Below are 19,752 nucleotides of genomic sequence, written 5' to 3'. Positions count from 1 at the left end.
GACATGTGGCAATTAAGACTTGAAATGAATGCTCTTAGTTTTTATGAATCTTTGGAGCTTAGTGGCGCTATACTTTGCTCGTCGGAGCTTCATATGCAGCATTGTAACATGATTTTTGATTTATATATTCCCCCGCTAAAATTACCAATGGGGGTGGGGGCCTGAGGGGACATGCTGCCCGTTATATTAATCTCTCAAAGCAGGTCTTAAATTTGCCCAAAGTTGGATCCACTCAAGTTAGAGATCTCTAAATTCTTGAGGGAAGTGTTAAATTTTGATTTGATACTTACTCCGAGAATTATGTTCTTGGGAGTACCGGGGACACCAGAAACCACTGAGATAAGATTTTGAATTTTTATTGTGATAGCTGTGGCATATCTGTATAGCTGTGGCATGGCTCGATCCACAGTCCCCATCCTTTCAGCAATGGCTGGGACGCCTCCATTCATAGTATGATTTGGTGAAGGCACTGTATCAGCAGGGCTGCATGAGGAGTCCATTAACTCTTGTTGTCCGGCTATAGTGTGAAGGAGTAATCAGAGAGGTGAAAGTATTTCCGGCTGCATTCATATACCATTCAGTATTTTAGATATGATGAGCACTTTAGGGAATGGTGGTTCGAAACGGATCCTGGGGATTTTGGCATTATGATTATTGATTGCCGGTGATACTCTTCGGGATTATCTATATTAATGAAATTATGACTGTCGTAATGGTTTGCTTTAACTCTTTTGCTTTTTAAGGTAGCACTCATGCTCATGTTTATATCAAGCATTGGGTATCTTTTGATGCATATGCTTAAATGCCCCGCTAATTTTTAGGCTGCTTTTGTACTTGTGCACTTTGTTCTATTTTTAGGGTCGAGCCAGCGCTTGCGCATGCGTATCGCTTGTGAGACGCTGTAGTAGTTAGAAAAGGGAAAAGCCCCGTCCATGTCACATCAGTGTCTTTCATTGGTTCGTGGGCTTGCCTTTTGAAATCTGCTTGCTTTCATTAGTGGAAGGCATGCACACGTCATGCCGTTTCCGGTGGTAGCCCTCTTCGAGTGCAGCGACCAAGTACCGAAAACGTACGAGGCTCGCTGTTTTCCATCCGGTTTGTGGACTACGTTTTCTCTTTTTCGCAGCGCGATCTCGCTTGGCAGAAGTCGAGCGCTTTCCATGACATCGACCCTGATACATAGTTAATTGCACTTTTGCCAGTTACGTAGATAATTGCACTTTTGCTGACAGGTTTCACTACGAGTGAACTGTAGCAGCGTGATCACGCTCTTTTTTTCCATTTCATGAGGCAAGAAAAGTCCGGTTGGGAGTTTACAACTGCTAATAGATCTAACACGGAGAAATGCGAGACCCGTTGCATTGCAAATGCTTGTTTTTTTTGAGGTGTTAATTGTACAGGCTGTTTTCGTCTCTTATGGCTTCTGTTTCCCCTCTCTGTGTGCCACTCGTAATGAATTTAATATTGATTGTCTATTAAGCATCTATTAAAAATGTATTAAAAAAAAAGTCTATCCCCAGGAATCAGTCTTGGCACTGAGCTACTGACGTTCAAGGCTGCTATGACCATTCACATACCTAATCTGTGTTACACTGCAAGTATGCACACCAGGCCTGGCGAGGCAAAGTACAGGGAAAGGATCAATTGCTTTGCAGATATGATGACCAGCCCTGCTTTCGAAGCAACCAACACAAAAGGTTCACTTGCCTACAGCTCCTCTAGAAAGACACACTCCTCAGGTCCTTCCCCTGCTGAGAACCAAGTGTGTCGAGTTCACAGTTTTCACATAAGCACAAGCACGATTTGTGATTGAGGAACAATAGTGTTCTAAGGTACTGTGGCAGACTGAGAAGCACTTAAATATGTTACTAATAACAGTTCAAATTTACATCTAAAGCCAATGAACTTCAAAAGGAGCTGCAGAACGCACCATCTGGCCTCCCTTTTTTCCCCAAAATATTCCTAGGTAGATCGCCCCCTTCTTCCTCCTCCCACCTCTTTGTACACCTCAGACGTCCTCCATATCCTCACTCTCACAGTGCACTGTGGGAGAAATGTTGCAAAGGCTGATTTTGGATCTTTCCTATGCCCCCGAACCCTTGAGGTGACCAACAGGAGGCCCGAGTGCACAAAATAAATCAATAAATAAAAATAAATCAATAAATAAATACATATGGGAAGCTCATGGATGGATGGAAGTGTTTGCAATTCAAGCCCACACCTAAAAATGAAGTAATTGACTAGGGTAGCTAGGTTAAAAGACTTACCACTGGCAGTGCCAAGGGTGTGATCTGCAACGGGGCCAGTTCCATACATGGAGAAGCCGCCTCGGTCGCGGATCCATCTGTACGCAGAGGTACTGACGTCCTGCCAGCCACAGGTATCCTCTTCAAAGTCACAGGTGAAGGGAACTTTGTTTGTGCGATAACCTGGAATATCAGAACAGAGCAGGCCAAAGTCCTTGGTGACTTAGGGAGCAAAGGCTGTGCTAGAACTTGCCAAAGCTTGCTCTACTTTTTTGGATACTACACCTACCCTGTGAGTGGTGAAAGCAATACGTTATCACTAGTGCGTTACAAATGGTGGCTCGTGGGCAGGGAGTGCATTTAGGGAGGATATAGCAGTAGAAACAATAGAAATGCATGAAAAGTGAAAGTGATCATTAGGTGTGGTTGGGCTACAACATGTAACCGTGTGGGAAACTTGTGATGTGCTAATAGTGGATGGACTACATAAGCCACAGATTTATTTTAAATAAGATACTGTTTTCAGTGTTTACATCCTCCTTTCAATGGAATCTACTAAATCAAAAACGTAGAGTGTTCATTTGATAAAGGTGAAACAAATATGTTGGAGTTCGAGTCCTACAAGGTGAAATCTCTCTCTCTCACACACACACAAAAAAAACTTGGTCATAAGAGTAAATTATACTTGGCTAAACAATGCATAGTGGGACAACTATCTCTATATTATGGTGCCCCAGCAAACCATCTTTGAAATGGAAAACGTGGCTAAGAAACGTTAAAAAACATTTAGTGACCACTAACTCCAAAAAATATGAATCTGTTGGATGCTTAGGTGATGCTGGCAGGAGGTGTTTGATCATCTTAGATCCTCCAGAGGCCAGTTTTGGTGCTCGAGATAAGTATAAGGAGGATGTTTGTAGACGTAAGAAGCAGTTTGGGGATGAACCTTTCACTTTTTTCTCAATGGAAAACGTAGGTGAGGAAATAGCGAAAAATACGTGGATTACCTAAGAATTGTAGCTGCTGTATGCGACTTAAAAAATACCTTGGACACCTATTTGAGAGGTCAGCTGGTTCTAAAATGCTTGTCAAAAACGATACAGGGGAAGTTACGATGGCCATGTACGCCCACACTGAAGGAAGCGATTGACATGGCTAAAAGGGTACAAATTTAATTGCAACCACAGACCACTCGATGAAGAGCTCTATTTAGACTTCATGGACACTCAAATATGTTGTGCAAAGGCCTCGAAAAGGTCCCATGCTTGCGAGCAATGATGGGACGAAACACTTGTTGGCTGTCTCTCTTTCTCATGGCTGTTTGTCTTTCGATGCGAAGACTGAGGGACTAAAAATCCATCGTCAGCATATCTCCGATACCTACTTTACATTTATTTGATGAAAGTGTCTGACTTGCCTGAACTTACTATTGTACTTATGTAACAGAACTCAACATAAAATGATTCTCCTAATTTCATTGTAAATATCCTTTCACCTTAATACTTTCGCCACATTCCTGCCAGAAAATGTCACAGGCTGAGCAGGGAGGGAAGGTGCTCCACGGTGGTGACCATCTATTTTAATCCTGTCTCCAGGAGAGAACTCATAACCTTACTCGTTTTCTAATACCTCACCTAACCCGCACCCCACACTCCAAGACTGAATCCACAAATATCGTCCTTTCCCCTTTCTACCTCCTGTGCAAATGTATATATTTGTAGGCATCTTCACGTGCACTTTTCTTTTTCTCCTGGATCTTTTCTAAATGTTGCCCATGCTTCGGTGTCCAACACCTACGATCTGAATGATCACGGTTCAGGCAGAGGGTATCCTGGCTGTGTGTTGCGGTCACCAGTTTTCCTGGGGGCGGAAGCACAGGTAACTCTGGCAGGTAAAATTACACGAGACTTTGGCTGCAACACCAGCCAAGTCTCGTCCCCTTCGCCCCTTTCCTGTTGACATTTTTATCTGCCAAGGGGAGGCATGCATTTCTTCTCCCTGCCAGAGTTTTCTTCTCCGTTCTTCCCCTAAACACAACCCCTCTCCCCACACACTGAACCCCCAGCACACCTTTAACACCTACTTGAGGCAGGTGACAAACATGTGCCTTAAAGTTCCTCGGAAAAGGAAATATCATGCAGATTTCTGCACAGTAATTCCACGTCCACACAATTATTCCCCATCTCAGGGGTTTAACTCGTAATGCGCAGAATTCTGTACTAAGATATTGGATGGTAACTAATTCTCAGCACTGGGGATCTCTGCACTGAATTGCCTCACTTGTAACCAGGACCTCAGCAGAAAGTAATCATTGTGCTATGGAGAGTGCTCTGCTGCTCTTGGGATATTTTCGCACCACATAAATATTCCCAAGTGAACAAAATACTTATAATGTGCCTGATTTGCTTGCAAAATGTGTATATAGTATAAAGAGACGTTTCTGATATGTAGTCTACTTCTTGTGTCTAGTGAAATTATATTGTAAAGTTGGCTACTTAGAAAGATGCAGGTAGCACTTAAGATGCAAAGACTCACCACACGCGTCTTCATCCGCGCAATTCCAGCAGTCGCAGACAAAGTTACATTTTTTCTCTTGAGGGATGGTGCAGCCACTAGTAGAAGAAACCTGCTGAGCTACAGACATGAAGAGACAATAAACAACATTGTATTATAACAATTCTAACACTTACACAGTACTTACTACCCCAACGTGAGGCGCTGAAGCACTTGCTTACATGGGTGGCTCTCTACACAGTGTGTGTGCTTGGAAGGAAGTTCTCCTTGTTTTGATCCTATGTGGGATGTGTTTCCATGTTGTGTGTGATGACCATTGAGGTTCCGTTACCCTATTATGGGTCACAGTGCTCAGCAGTGTGACAAAAAGGTGCTCCCTATGGTTTTCAGTAAACTGTCAGCTTTCAGCAGCTCTGCGTGATACTTTGTGGTATTTCCTAAGTCCATAGTCGACTGGCCTGCTTACCACACTGGGCTGATCATTTCCAGGGTTTTTATTCATGTTTGTGGTTCTGAGCAGCCAGAGTTTGGAAAGCCGGTCACGAGATCTACTGGGATGGACTTATATAATTGCTGTTGTGAGATGTCAAGAAGTAGCTACAGAACAGCATATGTTAGACAAAAAATAGTAACTCACCCTTTGAAATAATACGTAAAATAGTGTTGATTAAGAGTTTGGTACAGACACAAATCCTTTCCCCACGCATATTATGTAATCTAGACCCTTTGGTTTTGAAAAAAAAAACTTTTTTTTGCACTATATTTGTTTGATGCTTGCATAAAAAGGAAAGGAGCATACTAATAGCCTTAACAAGTTTTAAATGTGGATGATATAGAATTTGAGGAAAAATTCACGTTTGCTGTTTTGTAGGCTGTAGGCAAACACAATTTGCTCAATGTGTTGAATTTATCTACATGAGTGAAATAAATCGCAAAAACTACAGAATAAGTCCATTTAATCTCTGGGGAATCCAGTTGTGAAAATAACTCCAACTATTGACCGACAATGGATTCAATTAGTATTTTATATCAGATATCTGGTGGTGTCTTCTTCTAGTCCTCATACCACGAGGGCTCTCACCAGAACGAAGGTGGAACCTAGAGCCAGCAGAACCATACACTAATGTACTTCATTCTCTATCAGATTGGACATTGAGAAATGAACTAGCCACTCACAATGCCTTTTAACAACACCGATACTCTTCAACTTATCTTGACTCACACACTCACAACACCGTAGGAAAGGCACCGGCCTATGCCAAAACACTGCAACACCCCACTGAGGTCTCCTAATGACACCCAAATCCAAACAACTCCAGAGAAACCAGGAAGGGCTCCATTAGGAGAGCGTCAGAGAGCATTAGGTAGCATAAACTTCAGTGATTGGATTACGACCTGAATCTCACCCGGAGGCACCATACTCTGTACAGTTCAACCCAAAGTACACACAGAAGTGACATTCATAGCTGCCATCATTCCAATCCCACAAGAAGATTGTGTAAACAACTCTACCCTCTGCCATGGCAATTATCCTGCTTCCCCACACGTACAGCTGGTATTACGAGAACCACACACCAAACTCTTCCTGGCCTGTTAGTTTTTGCTTGGTAATAGTTTAGTAATAGCGTTTTTTTGGTTTGGATTAACTACAGCATCGTATTGCAATAACATATAGAAATGACAAAATAAGTATTCTGAAAATATGATATCACATGGCGTTCAAAATAATCCCAAAAATTCACAAACCGATTTTAATCAATGTAATATTATTGGGGTCCAATAATCATTTAACTTGATCTATGTAACACCCATCACCTAGGAAGGATCCTAAACCTTAGATCATAATAAGGTCCAAAATACTTAACAGATGCAACCCTAATTGTTTTCACACTATTGTAATTGCAGAACATGCATAATCATTCTTTTCATGTGAAACTCTCCTATACACCAGTGCGCTCAAACATACCTTAACGGCTAAAACTAATGTGAAGGTAGCCTAAGCAATACAAGCAAATAGCATATGACCACACAATATGTGTTCAGAGCCAGAATTAAACATCATCATAGACCGTGAGATATATTGTGAGGTTGTTTAAGATAACATAACATCAGGTAACGTTGCAGCCAAAGCCTTAGATGGTTTAAACAGAAAATGTAAGAGAGAGGAACCACACTGAGTGCAAATTAAACTGGGCTCTAATGACCTCATATGGTGTAATATTAGCGAGATGAAAAAAAAACAAAGCAGAATACCGCCTTCCAGTTTACCAACAGAATACCTTCTGTGTGGCATCCATGTGAAATACCTTCAGTACTGCTGCTGAGGAATAACCTCCATATTTCCTTTCAAATCTGCGGAGACCGCTCAATGCACCTTTCTCTTTAAGCAGATAATCAGTGTGCCAGCCCAGTTTAGAGTTGACTGTGGCACTCAGGTATTTGTTATGTAAGAATCTCTGAAGTTTATGGACCTTTAAGGAAGCAATTCTGACTAGTCAATGACGTACAAAACCACATAATCTACATCTTAGGTTGAGGACTAGTGAATTATGTGCTGCAAGTATGGGAAGCACATCTAAAGGTCTTTGGAGAACAATAGGTGTTCAGTCCAAGAGTAAAATGTCATCAGCATGGAAAATACAACATAGGGGAACAGACCTGTCTTTAGGGAGAAACAATGTTGCTCTACATAATTTAATCATCATGTAGCCGATGTACATATAAAATAACATGAGCCTTCAGAACACATCCTTGCATACCTCACATTGGACCCTTGAATGTAATCCATCGTCTTATAAGTAAATCTGGCCCAATGTATTGCAGTGCAATTCACCCAGAATCACAACTAAGGCCCTCATTATGACATTGGTGGCAAATGCCGCCTACCGCCACGCTGACGGCCGCTAACATACCGCCGCGGTGGCGAATATCCGTTCGCCATATTATGACACACACACACACCAATCTGACAGAATACAGCCATATACACAATTCAGCCAGCCCAAAGGTCAGTGCAAAAGTGGCAGTCCCAACACCCATACCGTTACGCCAACAAAACAACACCCATCACATTATGACCCACAAATCACCATGGCGGACATTCAACGACGGTAAACAATTGGCGGTACATACCGCCACGGTCAAAATGGACACCCACATACAAAACAACACTACATTGGCCAATATGAAAAACACACACCTAACACTCATACACACACCACACCCACCCACCCACCCACAGCACTATAAAACACACACCCACAGTACCCACAACCCTTTACGATTACAAATCATTGCCAGCAGACGGACACCAAGACCACTTAGACAACTAGACACACACCATCAACACCCATACATCCCTCACACCCCCCACATTACACACCCCACCACATTACTCAACACACTCTCACCAACACACATCACACAACACCCATGTCCCCACAAAGGCAAAGGCACTCTGAGGAGGAGTTAAGGGTCATGGTGGAGGAAATTGTCAGGGTGGAGCCACAGCTGTTTGGAGCACAGGTACAGCAAATATCCATTGTAAGGAAGATGGAGCTATGGCGGAGAACCGTGGACAGGGTGAACGCCATGGGACAGCATCCAAGAACAAAGGACGACATCAGTAAGAGGTGGAATGACCTACGGGGGAGGGTATGTTTCATAGCAGCAAGGCACCAGCTCGCCATACAGAGGACTGGCGGTGGACTCCCACCACCTCCCCCACAGCTCACAGCATGGGAGGAGCAAGTCTTGGCATTACTGCATCCTGAGGGACTCACTGGAGTAGCCAGAGGACTGGACACTGGTAAGTCAACATTTAACACTTATCACCCCCATACCTGCATGCCATCTCACCCCCTCAACCTCACTCCCATCACTTCACTCCATCCCACACACTGCACCAACGGAGATGACTAACCCCAATGCCATACCAATGCATGGACAGCCCTCCCAGCCCTGCATTGACACCCATCACCAAAGCATGCACAGCACAGGGGAACTAACAATCCCACAATACATCACCATTAACAATCAACAGTGGCAGGGCAAAAGCAACCATAGAGGGGAGGATAGGGATGTACAATATGTCACAGGCATGAAGCATAATACATCTCTTACATACCCACAGGTGCCCCAGCCAATCTCAGTGGAGAGGAGGTGTCACGAATTTACAGTTGCCCAACAGAAGATGCCCCCAGTGATGATAGTAACTCTGGACTTCAGGTTCTGGACCAACAACCTGGCCCATCAGGGACCACTAGACAGTCGGTCAACCCAGCCCACTCACAGACCACCACAGAGCCTCCCCCATCAGGATCCAACACCATAGCACCCACCCATAGTACCCACACCTCTGTCCCCAGGACACGTCAATCAGCAGTGTGCCCACCTGTACAGGGACCCCAGGCCACACCTCATACCCAGGTCAATCAGGGACGTGGGGTCATTGGCAGTTGAATCTCTATCCATCTGGAGAGTTGGTTTACAGGGCACTGTAGGTTCAACCAACTGGGCCAGTTGATGCAGATTGAAGAAGATCTGCTGCTTGACTCTATAGTTAATGACACACTTATAGCCACGGTAGAGCCCCGTGTTTAGGAATAGCATTCAAAAGGTTGGCAGAACTTAAGTATGATTGTGAGAAATGGATTATTAGTTGGAGGGGATGTGAGTCCTCACCAAGTAATAATGTCACAGTTCCCCACTAGATCAAGTTAGGTTTCAATAATTTGAACCTGGATATAACCCTTGGTAGCTGTAGCGCAGAGCATGCAGGCTTAACTTAGAAGAAATGTGTAAAGGATTTATCAGTAACAAAACAGTTAAAAGGTAGACAACACAACACAGTAAAAATCCCACTTCACTTTATAAAACCAGAATAAATTCTAATGAGCAGATATACACCAAAATGACAAAAATCAGGTGTGGGGAACCGGAGGTATGATTTTTAGTACTTTAAAATAATTTTAGCACCAAAAAACGCAAAACATAAACAGCGAGTATGGTAGACTGAGTCAAAGTCAAAAGTTATCAGTGACCGCGATGGAGTGCACATTGGATACAGGGACTAGTTAATCCCAGTGGAATGTTTACCTTTGGATTTAGGGGCATATTTACAAGAAACTGGTGCATCAGTGCTGATGCGCCAGTTTTCTTGCCTCGCTCCTGCACCACCTAACAACACTATGGGTGTGCCGTATTTACAATATGGTGCACCATGCTGCTCGTTAGGACAAAAGCGTTAGAATTTTTGACCCTATTGTGGCGCTTTGCTACGCTATCGTCAAAAATGTTGATGCTAGTGTAGCAAAGTGCAAGGAAGCCCATAGGTTTCTATGGGTGCATCATTTTAACACCTGCTTTCAGCAGGCATGAAAAATTATGCCAAAAATGGTGCATTGAAATCTTGTAGGTTTCACTGCGCCATTTTTGTGGGCCTCGTAGTGCTGGAACACCCCCCATGCATGCATTATGCCTGGCGCAGGCATAATGTGGCGCAAGGGGGTGCAACGTGTGGCAATGCGAGCATCTCCGTCACTTTGTAACTCATTGTGGCAAAAAAGCCTTCCTAACGCCACGTTAGCATAAAAAATGGTGCTAATGTGATGCAGGAAGGCGCTACGGGCTTGTAAATATGCCCCTTAGTTGTTCCTATGGAGAAAAGTATTTGTCGACGAGTTCGTTGACAGATCACGCTGCAAGCTGGATTTGAAAAGAGGCTTGTTGACAGTGGCCAGTTGACGCATGGGTTCTTGTGGGATCCTCGGCTCTGGCAGAAAGCTTAAGGCTCTCAGTATCAAAGGTGGGAAAGCTTTGAGCGGGTGAAATCCAAAGTCAGGGCACAGAAAGGCATCATCATTGTTGGGGTGCTGCTCAGCATTGGTCCCTGTGAAGTCCTGTGTGTTTGGACATAGAAACATTTCTGAAAGTCAGGATCCTTTCAGCGGGGCAAATTAGCAAGTTGAGTTCTAGTAGCAGTTCAACATTGGAAGCTCGTGGTGGTCCAATTTTAGCCTCTTTTTAGAAAAAGCAATTTAGAAAGAGGAAAGAATATGATCTAATCTCAGCCAAGTGTCCAGGACATCTTTGGCACCACTTGAGAGTTTGGAATTTTTTTTAGAAGACACCAGAAATGGTCCAGGGCAAATCCAGTTGGAAATGGTCAGCTGGACCCAGCAGAGATTTGATCTTCTTGCAGCTTCCTGGACCTGAACAGGTGGCCAGCCAACTAGTCCCTGGAGAGCACTCTTCTGTCCTGGATACATGTGGGGGCAGGCCCATCCCTTGGGGTCTCTTTCCACAGGCTAAATTGCAGATGCAGTCCTTATTCTGCCTTCCACAGGTCCAGAGATGTTCTTAACAGTGTACTGAAGGTGCCCGTTTTATGCAGAGTACCAGTATGTGGGTGGGGGTACCTCCTGGCCACTCCCTAACCAATGGGATAAAAGTTCCCAGGGCTGCCCATACTCACTTTTGCAGCACTTCCTGTGTGTTTTACTGTAAACTATCCCACAGTGCCTCTCTCTACCTAAAACCCATATAGCAAAACCTTTCTTCACTTGTACAGATCTCTCTAGAGGGTAGGCATCTTCTGAAGTTTAATTACATTCCAAGGCACTGCCCAGATGGCCACCCAGTCAGTGGAAAACAGTTCCCCACACCCAAGCTTTTAGTCTACTGTCTTGGAGCACTACATATCTCACACCAGGAGAGCCATTACCAGTCAGGTGACACTGAACATTGGCAGAAAGGCACATTTGGCTTAGGCAGGAAAATACCAACTTTCTAAAAATGACATTTTCAAAATAGTAATCAAAAATCTGATTTGACCGTTAGATTGGATTTTCAACTACTGTAAATATGAGTCCTTGAATTGTTCTAAACTGAAGTATGCTCTATAAAGCGTTATATTGTAACACAGTGTTTTTCTATGGGAGAGCTAGCCTTGCCACAGTTAAAAACGACTTTGCAGATTTTTCACTGACAGGACATGTAAAACATTTGTTTTTTATTTCACAGAAGCTGCACACTACTGCAGTTTGGTTATTGGTAAAATGTCAGACATGGCCCAGATGATGGATATCGCTGATAGTGAGGTGGACCTAAGGAATTCACTGATTAATGAGGAAATGTGACTTTTTAATTTTTCACATGAAGTGATACATGATCCCAGAAAAGAGCCCCTATAAATTGTCAAAATAAGTTTAGGCCTTTTTTCCCCTAGGGTGTTGTCATAGCTGTGCAGCCAAACAAATAACAAACAGGATGGGTGAGAGGTGAGATCTTTGATGTGTTCTCCTCACATTTAGAATCAGACTGGAAAATTGCCATTCTGTCAAATACAAGTGGAAGGGAACAGGTAAAACCTAAGAATGCATGCCCTATTTTTTAAATACCCTGCACCTTGCCCTATGGCAGGACTACAGCAAGGCTCAGAAGTCAAAGATAAGGCTAGTGGAAATGCCAGAACGAGGAAAATAGAAAGGTTCAGAAGGGAAGCAATAGGAGCAAGAATGACCAGCAGGAGCAAGAAGACACTAGCAGGAGTGAAGACACATCAGCAGGAGCAAGGAGTGCTGAAACACAAAGGAGAAAGACAGTTTCAGTCTTTATATACCCAAAAACAGGAAGTGACAAAGAGGAAGAAGTGAGGTCGCCATGATGGATTGGAAAATGCTAGCAGGAATACATAATAAAGCCTCCATGATTAATTGGTTAAGTAAAAACCCCTCCTCAGGAATTCTAGGAAGAGGAAACTATAGAGAGCAAGAATATGATCCCCAAGGAAAGGTATTCCTCCAGCCCAGATGAGAAGAGAGGTGAAGCATGGCCCTTCACATCCCCTTGCAGGACTCCCCAGGATGCAGATAAAGATTAAGGATGTCCTTCTGTATAACACGGGGCAACAGGAAGGCCGTGGAGTAAGCTGTGGATCGCGCTGAGACACGTGGCATGACAGTATGCCCTCCTCCCGAGGCCTTGGGCTTATCAGGGATTTGCCACAAAAAGACATTGGTGAACCAGGGTGAACAGAGGCAGCATCTTCCCAAGATCCCTCGCTAGGAGTATACGCTTTTCAGTGAATCAAAAACTGTAAACGATTTTGAAAGAACCAAGAGACACAAATGTCCTGAACCTCATATTCAGGTACATCATTCACCAAGACTGGTGGTTGAGACAAAACGCAGAGGTAGGGATTAGGAATGTAGGATTTCAATTGAAAGGTATAAAAGACAATATGCACCTTCCATGAACATGGCAACTGAAGTTGGAATGCCACTGGGTTCATAAAGTGCACTATCTTGAAGGGCCCAGAACATTGTGGTTAAAATTTGTTCAGCAAGAGATGGTGAGGCAAGTATTTAGAAGATATTAAACCCTTGGCACCACTTGGTAGGAGGGGGAATGTCACCGAAGAGCATCAGAGGAGGCTTTCATTCTCTGCTTGGACTCCCGCACATTAAGGAAGACTTTTAGTCAGGTAAAAGAAGCAGCTGCCAGAACTGAGGTAGAGTTCTGTAAGCCTGATAGAAAGGTTTTCGGATGATATTTGTATAAACAAAAGAAGGGTCTTGTTTTTAAGGTGCTATGAACTGTATTGTTATAAGAAAATTTAGCCAGAGACAGGTAAGTATTCCTCTCACTTTGGGATGAATTACAAAAATAATGAAGGTATTGTTCTAGACTCTGGTTTAGGCATTCAATCTGAACATTGGTTAGCAGATGGAATCAAGAAGATAGAGCAAGGATACACAATCAGGAGCAAGGATACATCAGAAGGAGTGAATACACACCAGTAGGAGCAAGGAGTGTTGGAAATCAAAAGAGGAAGACAATTCTGCTCCTTAAATACCAAAAAACGGGAAGTGGCATAGAGGAAGAAATGAGGCTGCCATGATGGATTTGGAAATGATGGAAGAAATACATGAGAGAGCCTCCATGATGGATTTGCTAAGTAAAACCCTCGCTCAGGAATTCTGGTAAGAAGAAACTACAGAGAGCTAGAATATGCCCCAAAGGAGAGGAACACCTCCAGCCCATCGTACAAGCGAGGCAAATAATGGCCTTCTCTGGCCCCTTGCAGGACTCCCCAGGCTGTAAGTGAGTATTTAGTGCATCTCGTTGTATAACGTGGGACTCCAGGGAGGCAGTGGAGTGAGCTGCGGGTCATGCTGCGACCAGTGGTGGGACACCTTAGGGTTATTGAGTTTGCACTTTTGAAACTTCACGCTCAGGCTGCAGAAACAGACTGGAAAACATGCTTTGGATTGTCACTTTACTACTGGCACAAAAGTGCTGTAGACCACTATCTATTTTTAATTACAGGCCCTGGGTACACTAGGTACTATATACTAGAGATTTATAGGGAAGAAAATGTGACAATTAGACAAGTTTTTAGAGGTCAGAGCACATGCAATCGGGCTAAGTTAGCCGGGTCCCAATGTACAAAGTACAAACACCAACACCATGAGTTGAACCAAGTCGGGTAGATCATGCAAAAAGAGGCATTTTCTTAAACATAGTCAAATGAGCTATCCGTACATCTTCATGATCACAAGGGGAACCATTCTCCACAGCAAACAGGGTGGTCCTTTCTTTGACCTGCCCATACAAATCTCACTATACTACAACTATACTGTATATTGTTTTTTCTTAAATTCACTGTCATTTTTACAATCCTGCTTTATATAATGCTTTAAAATATATATATATTTTAATTCCATTTACAAGCTTTTTCTGGTAAAGCAAGTTTCTGTGCATATTACACAGTTCCAGGTCAAACCATTCTTTTGTGCACCCATGTGAGCGCATTTGGCCTTATTTGGTCTTTTAAAATGTATTTATAAAGGGGACACATTAGAGGTTCAATGGACCTAAGCATTCAAGAGTCACAGTGCAAATTAATAGCAACAATAACTGAGCAATAGAGATAGCATAAGTTCAACGGGTGAACAAAATCAATCCTTGATTAATAGCATTTGCCAACGTTTGGGCTCACTAACTAGACCTCCAATTAGAATAGCATGCTTGGACATCATGCAAAACAATTTAGTCAAATGTTAATTTGGAAAACATCTAACTAGGGCTCTATCAAATTAGCGGTTGGTACCTAGAAGAAAGGAACAATACCTAAAACAGAAACAATAACATTTTGTTATCCCTCTCCTCAAAGGGATCAACAAGCTGCGATTTCTCTTCATCAGTTGGACATCCACCTGGTCTGCGTCAGCAATTTGCAGTGAAAGGAAATGGCTCAGCCACGGCTGGGCTCTAAGTTAACTGAACTACCAAGGAAACACCAAACTAAGAATCAGCATAACACAAATACTCTATGAAGATGGTTACCAAGCTAAGGAATCAACAATTACGCAGCGTCTCTATGGGGATGGTTAAGAGGGACAAAGGAACACCAGGAACTGCTCAACTCCTCAAACGGGACCGCTAAAGGGTAGAGATGGCATAGAAAAATTGGAAGTAGTAGTGTGCGTCTCCTCCAAGTGTAGTTTGGATATATCAAATTCCCTAAAGCATTTTCACACACCCTCATTGGTCAGAATATTGTACGTTCACATAGACCCAATAAAATGTAAACATTAAATCTAAGATATAACTAAACAGTCTTTCACACGTCAATGATTGGCTCCTCTCCTCCTGTTCCCATTGTCAAGTAACTCATTGTTGCAATTGTTGCTTCAGTCAGTGCATCCATTGTTAGCTCCTAGGAACATCTCTTCTCTCACGCATCAAGTTAACATAGTAACTAGCGCAAAGCGTCTCAACAAGCTGTTCTCATGAGAAAGTTTGAGAGATTTTACTAATTGCTTGGTCAACACAGTGTGAACAGTGCGCGATATTAACTTCTCTACTTTCACAAAATGTTTACGAACATTTATTAAAACAATGCAGCTCGACATGAAGTTTTGTCGACTAGGCCCAAACCTCTAAATTAATCAATGCCTAATGTTTTTAAAGCAAATAAATAACCTTAAATCATTAATATGACCCACTAATACATCTTATTCTACATATACAAGTTATTTAACTAGAAATGTGAGTTCATTACCAATTATTACACGCCTTATGATGGCCACCCAAGGGGGCCCATTTTCCAAAGCACACATTATTTTCTATGTTAGCCTAATTCATGTAAATCATTAACTAAATAATAAATGCAAATTTGTTAGTGATTAGTTTTTGCTTTCACACCAATTAATAACATTCTTATTATGCTGGAGGATGCTAAAAACCACCTTTTTCTGTGCTCCACAAGCCCTGATTCCAAATAGTTTGTGAGTATTGTGATGCCCTTCTTAGGAGTCTAAAGGCAATTTGTTTAAAGAAAGAAAGCTCTTAGTGAAGATGATTAAATATGCAAAAAACTGATCAAGCAAAATATAAAGCGGTAATAAAACATCAAAGGAAATTCAAAAGTTGACTATGATGGAATGGTTAAACCTCTATACACACCTATGTTTGCAGAATTTGAGAACTATTTGCTGGGTTCGAAAAGCACGAAAATAGAGGAAATGTAGCTACAATATAGAAGAATCTCCTCGAGTCCTGAGATGTTGCAGCTCCAGGTTTTACAAAATATCACACCCTCTCACAAGCTTTTCAGCATACTTTCTAAGAACTATATATTTCATTTTTGTCTCAGATGCCACTTAACTGCCTCACTTTGAACAATTATAAAAAGAACCCATAAACAACTATTCAGTAGCCATTTCTGCACTTTAATGCCCTTGGCTGTAACCAAGTTCTACCTACACTACTTGGCTCCCTTTTCTACTCTTTCTTACTTCTGAGGTCAGTTTCTACGTTGCGCCACATTATTGTCTTTCTCTTCTACTTTCTCCTACCTCTCTAGCCAATTTGCCACCAGTCTTCTAAGGTTTTTTCACTCCAACACCAATCTGAGTTTTCAGATCCAACTCGGAGCCTGGCTGCCCTTCCGTATCTCTAGGCTACATTGACATTGTAACTTTATGACATCATTGTTTTCTCCATGGTAACGGTTGACCTTGCAGCCTTTCCACCCTCTATGTCATAATTGACTCAATATGTAATGTCTTACTTATAGAAATAATCGTATTCACAATCCAACACCCACCTCTGCATTATATTTTCAGATTCCGTTTATTGATAAATGTTTTATCTGCCCACTAACTTAAAACTCCTCTCTATACAGCACTCTAATGCTTTTGGACACATTTAAATGACTACATTATATAAATTAGATATTATTCTAAATGCCTTCTAGAAATATTTTTATATATTTGGAAGTAATCCATGAAACGAGTTTTTTATTGTTTCTTTTGGTTGATGAAGATTTTGGTTATGGCATGGGATATTTTTGTTTTCCAGAGAACAACTTAAATTAGTGTAAACTTAACTCATGGTACTTCTGATCTGTTAAGGGAATAAAAATGAATTCATCCTAATACAATTTTGTAAATCATTCATTTTCATTTATTTTTATTGTTACGATCCATTCCAAAACGGATAAGTACTTATAAATTATATGCAGAAATTTTCTGGTAAATAGAAGTGTCACTGTCCTCTAGGAGGAGGTAACTCTGTTTGCTCTGGTAATTAACCAAGAGAGAAACCTCACTCATACCTATTCAAGTGTTGTTTTTCTTTTTGTTCCAAACTGTGATGGGTTCTAAGCCTGCATTGATGGATGATAATATATGGCCTCATTTAGCCGCTGGGGTTCAAGGCCCTACCTCTGTTGACTCAGCATCAACCAGTCCACCATATTTACGGTTCCTCCATCGTACATGGAAAAAGTTTGCTAAAAGTGCGTCCTTCCTTCACCATAGAAGGAGTGCTTTTGGAAAATGCTCACAGCCAGCCAGTCCATTACACCCTAGTTGCATGGGCTAGCCGACATTTTTTATTTTTCAAAGCTAAAACCCCAATGTGGGCAGGTGCTTTTAAACAAAAACCTGTGTTCTTAGATTAGAGTTTTCTCCCTGCTCAGGGGGGGCATTTGCCTGTTTGTTCTTGCCCAGGACTTCAGTGTTGTACATGGTAGCTCGGGATAGGTACAAACAGCACTGGAAGCGCACTCTAGAAATGACGTGACTTGTAATACCAGAGGGCTAGTAGCTCTGCAGGAGCCGGCCCACCACGAAGGGGTTTTTAAAGGCTGAGCAAGTGTAACGACCCTTAAAACTCGCTCGTATATTTATTGGAAGTAGGTATATTTCAATGCATATGAATCCTAAAGAAAAAACATTTTATCTATAAAGCACTCAGGAAACCAGAAAGGGAATCTTGAAGGTAACAGACTTACAAACAACAATAAACATGTGGGGATTAGAACATGGCAGGTCTCATCATATGACAAAATGTAATTTACTCCGCAGGTCCACTGCCTTGTTACATGAACAAAACTTCTCTTGCCTTTCACCTTCGTTCAGCGTTTCAAGGCTGTCCAGGGCTTCCTGAGAGCTGATGCACTTTAGTGCATTAGCCAATATGGGCCATGTCTTGCCATCAGGATGGACACTTTGTAATGGACAGAATCTTGCAAATAATCACAGGTATCCGAGCAGCTGCTCGAGAATAGGTGACATGCCAAGATCAGCTGCTTGGTGATGGGCATCTGAAACCAGTGTAAGCCATCACAAAGGCAGTCGACGCCGTTAGCAAGTACTGATGATATAAGCAAACTACCGCATTGACATGCACCTTAACAGAGTCTCTCCAGCAATTTTACTTCTGAAAACTACTGAAATGACAAAGTTGTCAAATATGAACGCATTATATAATGTCTTCCTTGATGCCAGCTTGCATTCATAAGCACTATGACTTTTGCATCACTGAGTGTCAATTTTCTTTTATCGAAGAACTTTCCTGTAAATGTCAAACAACTAGAGCACACCTGACGAGGAATTGCCAGTGAGTTTCAAGTACAGCTGAGCATTGTCCGCTTGGGTGTTAAACTGCTGACCTTTGGAACAAAGCAGTCCTTGCCTGGGTTGGAATAAGATATGAGATCGGGTGTGGAACAGACGTCACCCCCGGCATGGACTTCATTTAGGGGCCGCCAGGGGTCGCAGACGCGACCTCCAGCCTGACCCTGGCGACCCCTGGCCTCAGAGGTCGCAAAATCAGTGCCAGGAACACAGGGCAGCTCCTCTTTATGGAAGTTGTTTGGGGCCCCACTTCCTTGCTTTCTAACAGTTTTTATTACACTAAGAGTGAATAATATATTATTCACCACTAGTGTAAAAGCAAATGGAGTAGAGTGAGCTGGAATATGACCCTCCTTGGTGGCTGAGGTAAGTTAAAAAAAACACTTTTAAATGTATGATGTGTGCACGCTTGCGGGTGAGTGTGTGCTAATGTAAAAGACCGTGGGCATGAGTGAATGTGTGTTTGTGTAAGGATGTGCGTGAGTGAAAGTAAAGATGCATGGTGTGTGATGTCACTTCCGCTTCCCCTGGCGTTTTGGTGAGTTGACGTCCATGCCTCCAGGGTATCCCAAACGTCACTGTGGTTCGTCTGGATTCAGCTTCACCTAGGACAACACAGTTCAACTTCAACATTTGCATCACAATCCTAATTGATCTAATTAAAGCTGATGTCCTGAAAGAAACTTTAATTGGGAGGAATATAACAATAAAAGTATTATGTAATTAGGATTTAGATTAAACAGACAGCTAACAAGGAAACTGCAAAAGCCAAAGGAGATACTATAATCTCCCTACCACTGAGGTAAAACAGGCTATCACTCGGTAACCAGAACCCAATACTCTATCCCATCATGGAATGTTGCTGAAGTTACAAAACAAACCCTATTCCCAGATTTTGTTGAGTATTTTTTGTCAATTTGACTTTGTGTGCCTACTAGAAACTAGTCACAGAGGAGGGCTATTTACCAAAAGTTGAGCAACCACGTGTGTGGCGCTTCACAGTTTGGTGCTGCACCCACAGGCTTCTAAAATGATACGTAAATTGACGCAATGCATTGAGG

At 42.4% G+C, this 19,752-nt stretch overlaps 1 protein-coding gene across 1 annotated transcript in view; it reads right to left on the bottom strand.

Annotated features, from left to right (window-relative positions):
• MAMDC4 (MAM domain containing 4) overlaps window positions 1–19,752 on the bottom strand; it is a 223,816-nt gene that overhangs the window by 190,087 nt on the left and 13,977 nt on the right. The window contains exons 2-3 of the mRNA XM_069241436.1: window positions 4,782–4,880; window positions 2,268–2,429 (exon numbers count right to left, since the gene is read on the bottom strand). Coding sequence (XP_069097537.1) covers window positions 2,268–2,429; window positions 4,782–4,880 — 261 coding nt within the window. The remainder of the gene's footprint in view (window positions 1–2,267; window positions 2,430–4,781; window positions 4,881–19,752) is intronic.

Source organism: Pleurodeles waltl, chromosome 6, assembly GCF_031143425.1.
Source record: "Pleurodeles waltl isolate 20211129_DDA chromosome 6, aPleWal1.hap1.20221129, whole genome shotgun sequence".
NCBI classification, from domain to species: domain Eukaryota; kingdom Metazoa; phylum Chordata; class Amphibia; order Caudata; family Salamandridae; genus Pleurodeles; species Pleurodeles waltl.
Note: the sequence above shows the minus strand (reverse complement) of the source record. Positions and strands in the feature narration are given on the sequence as shown.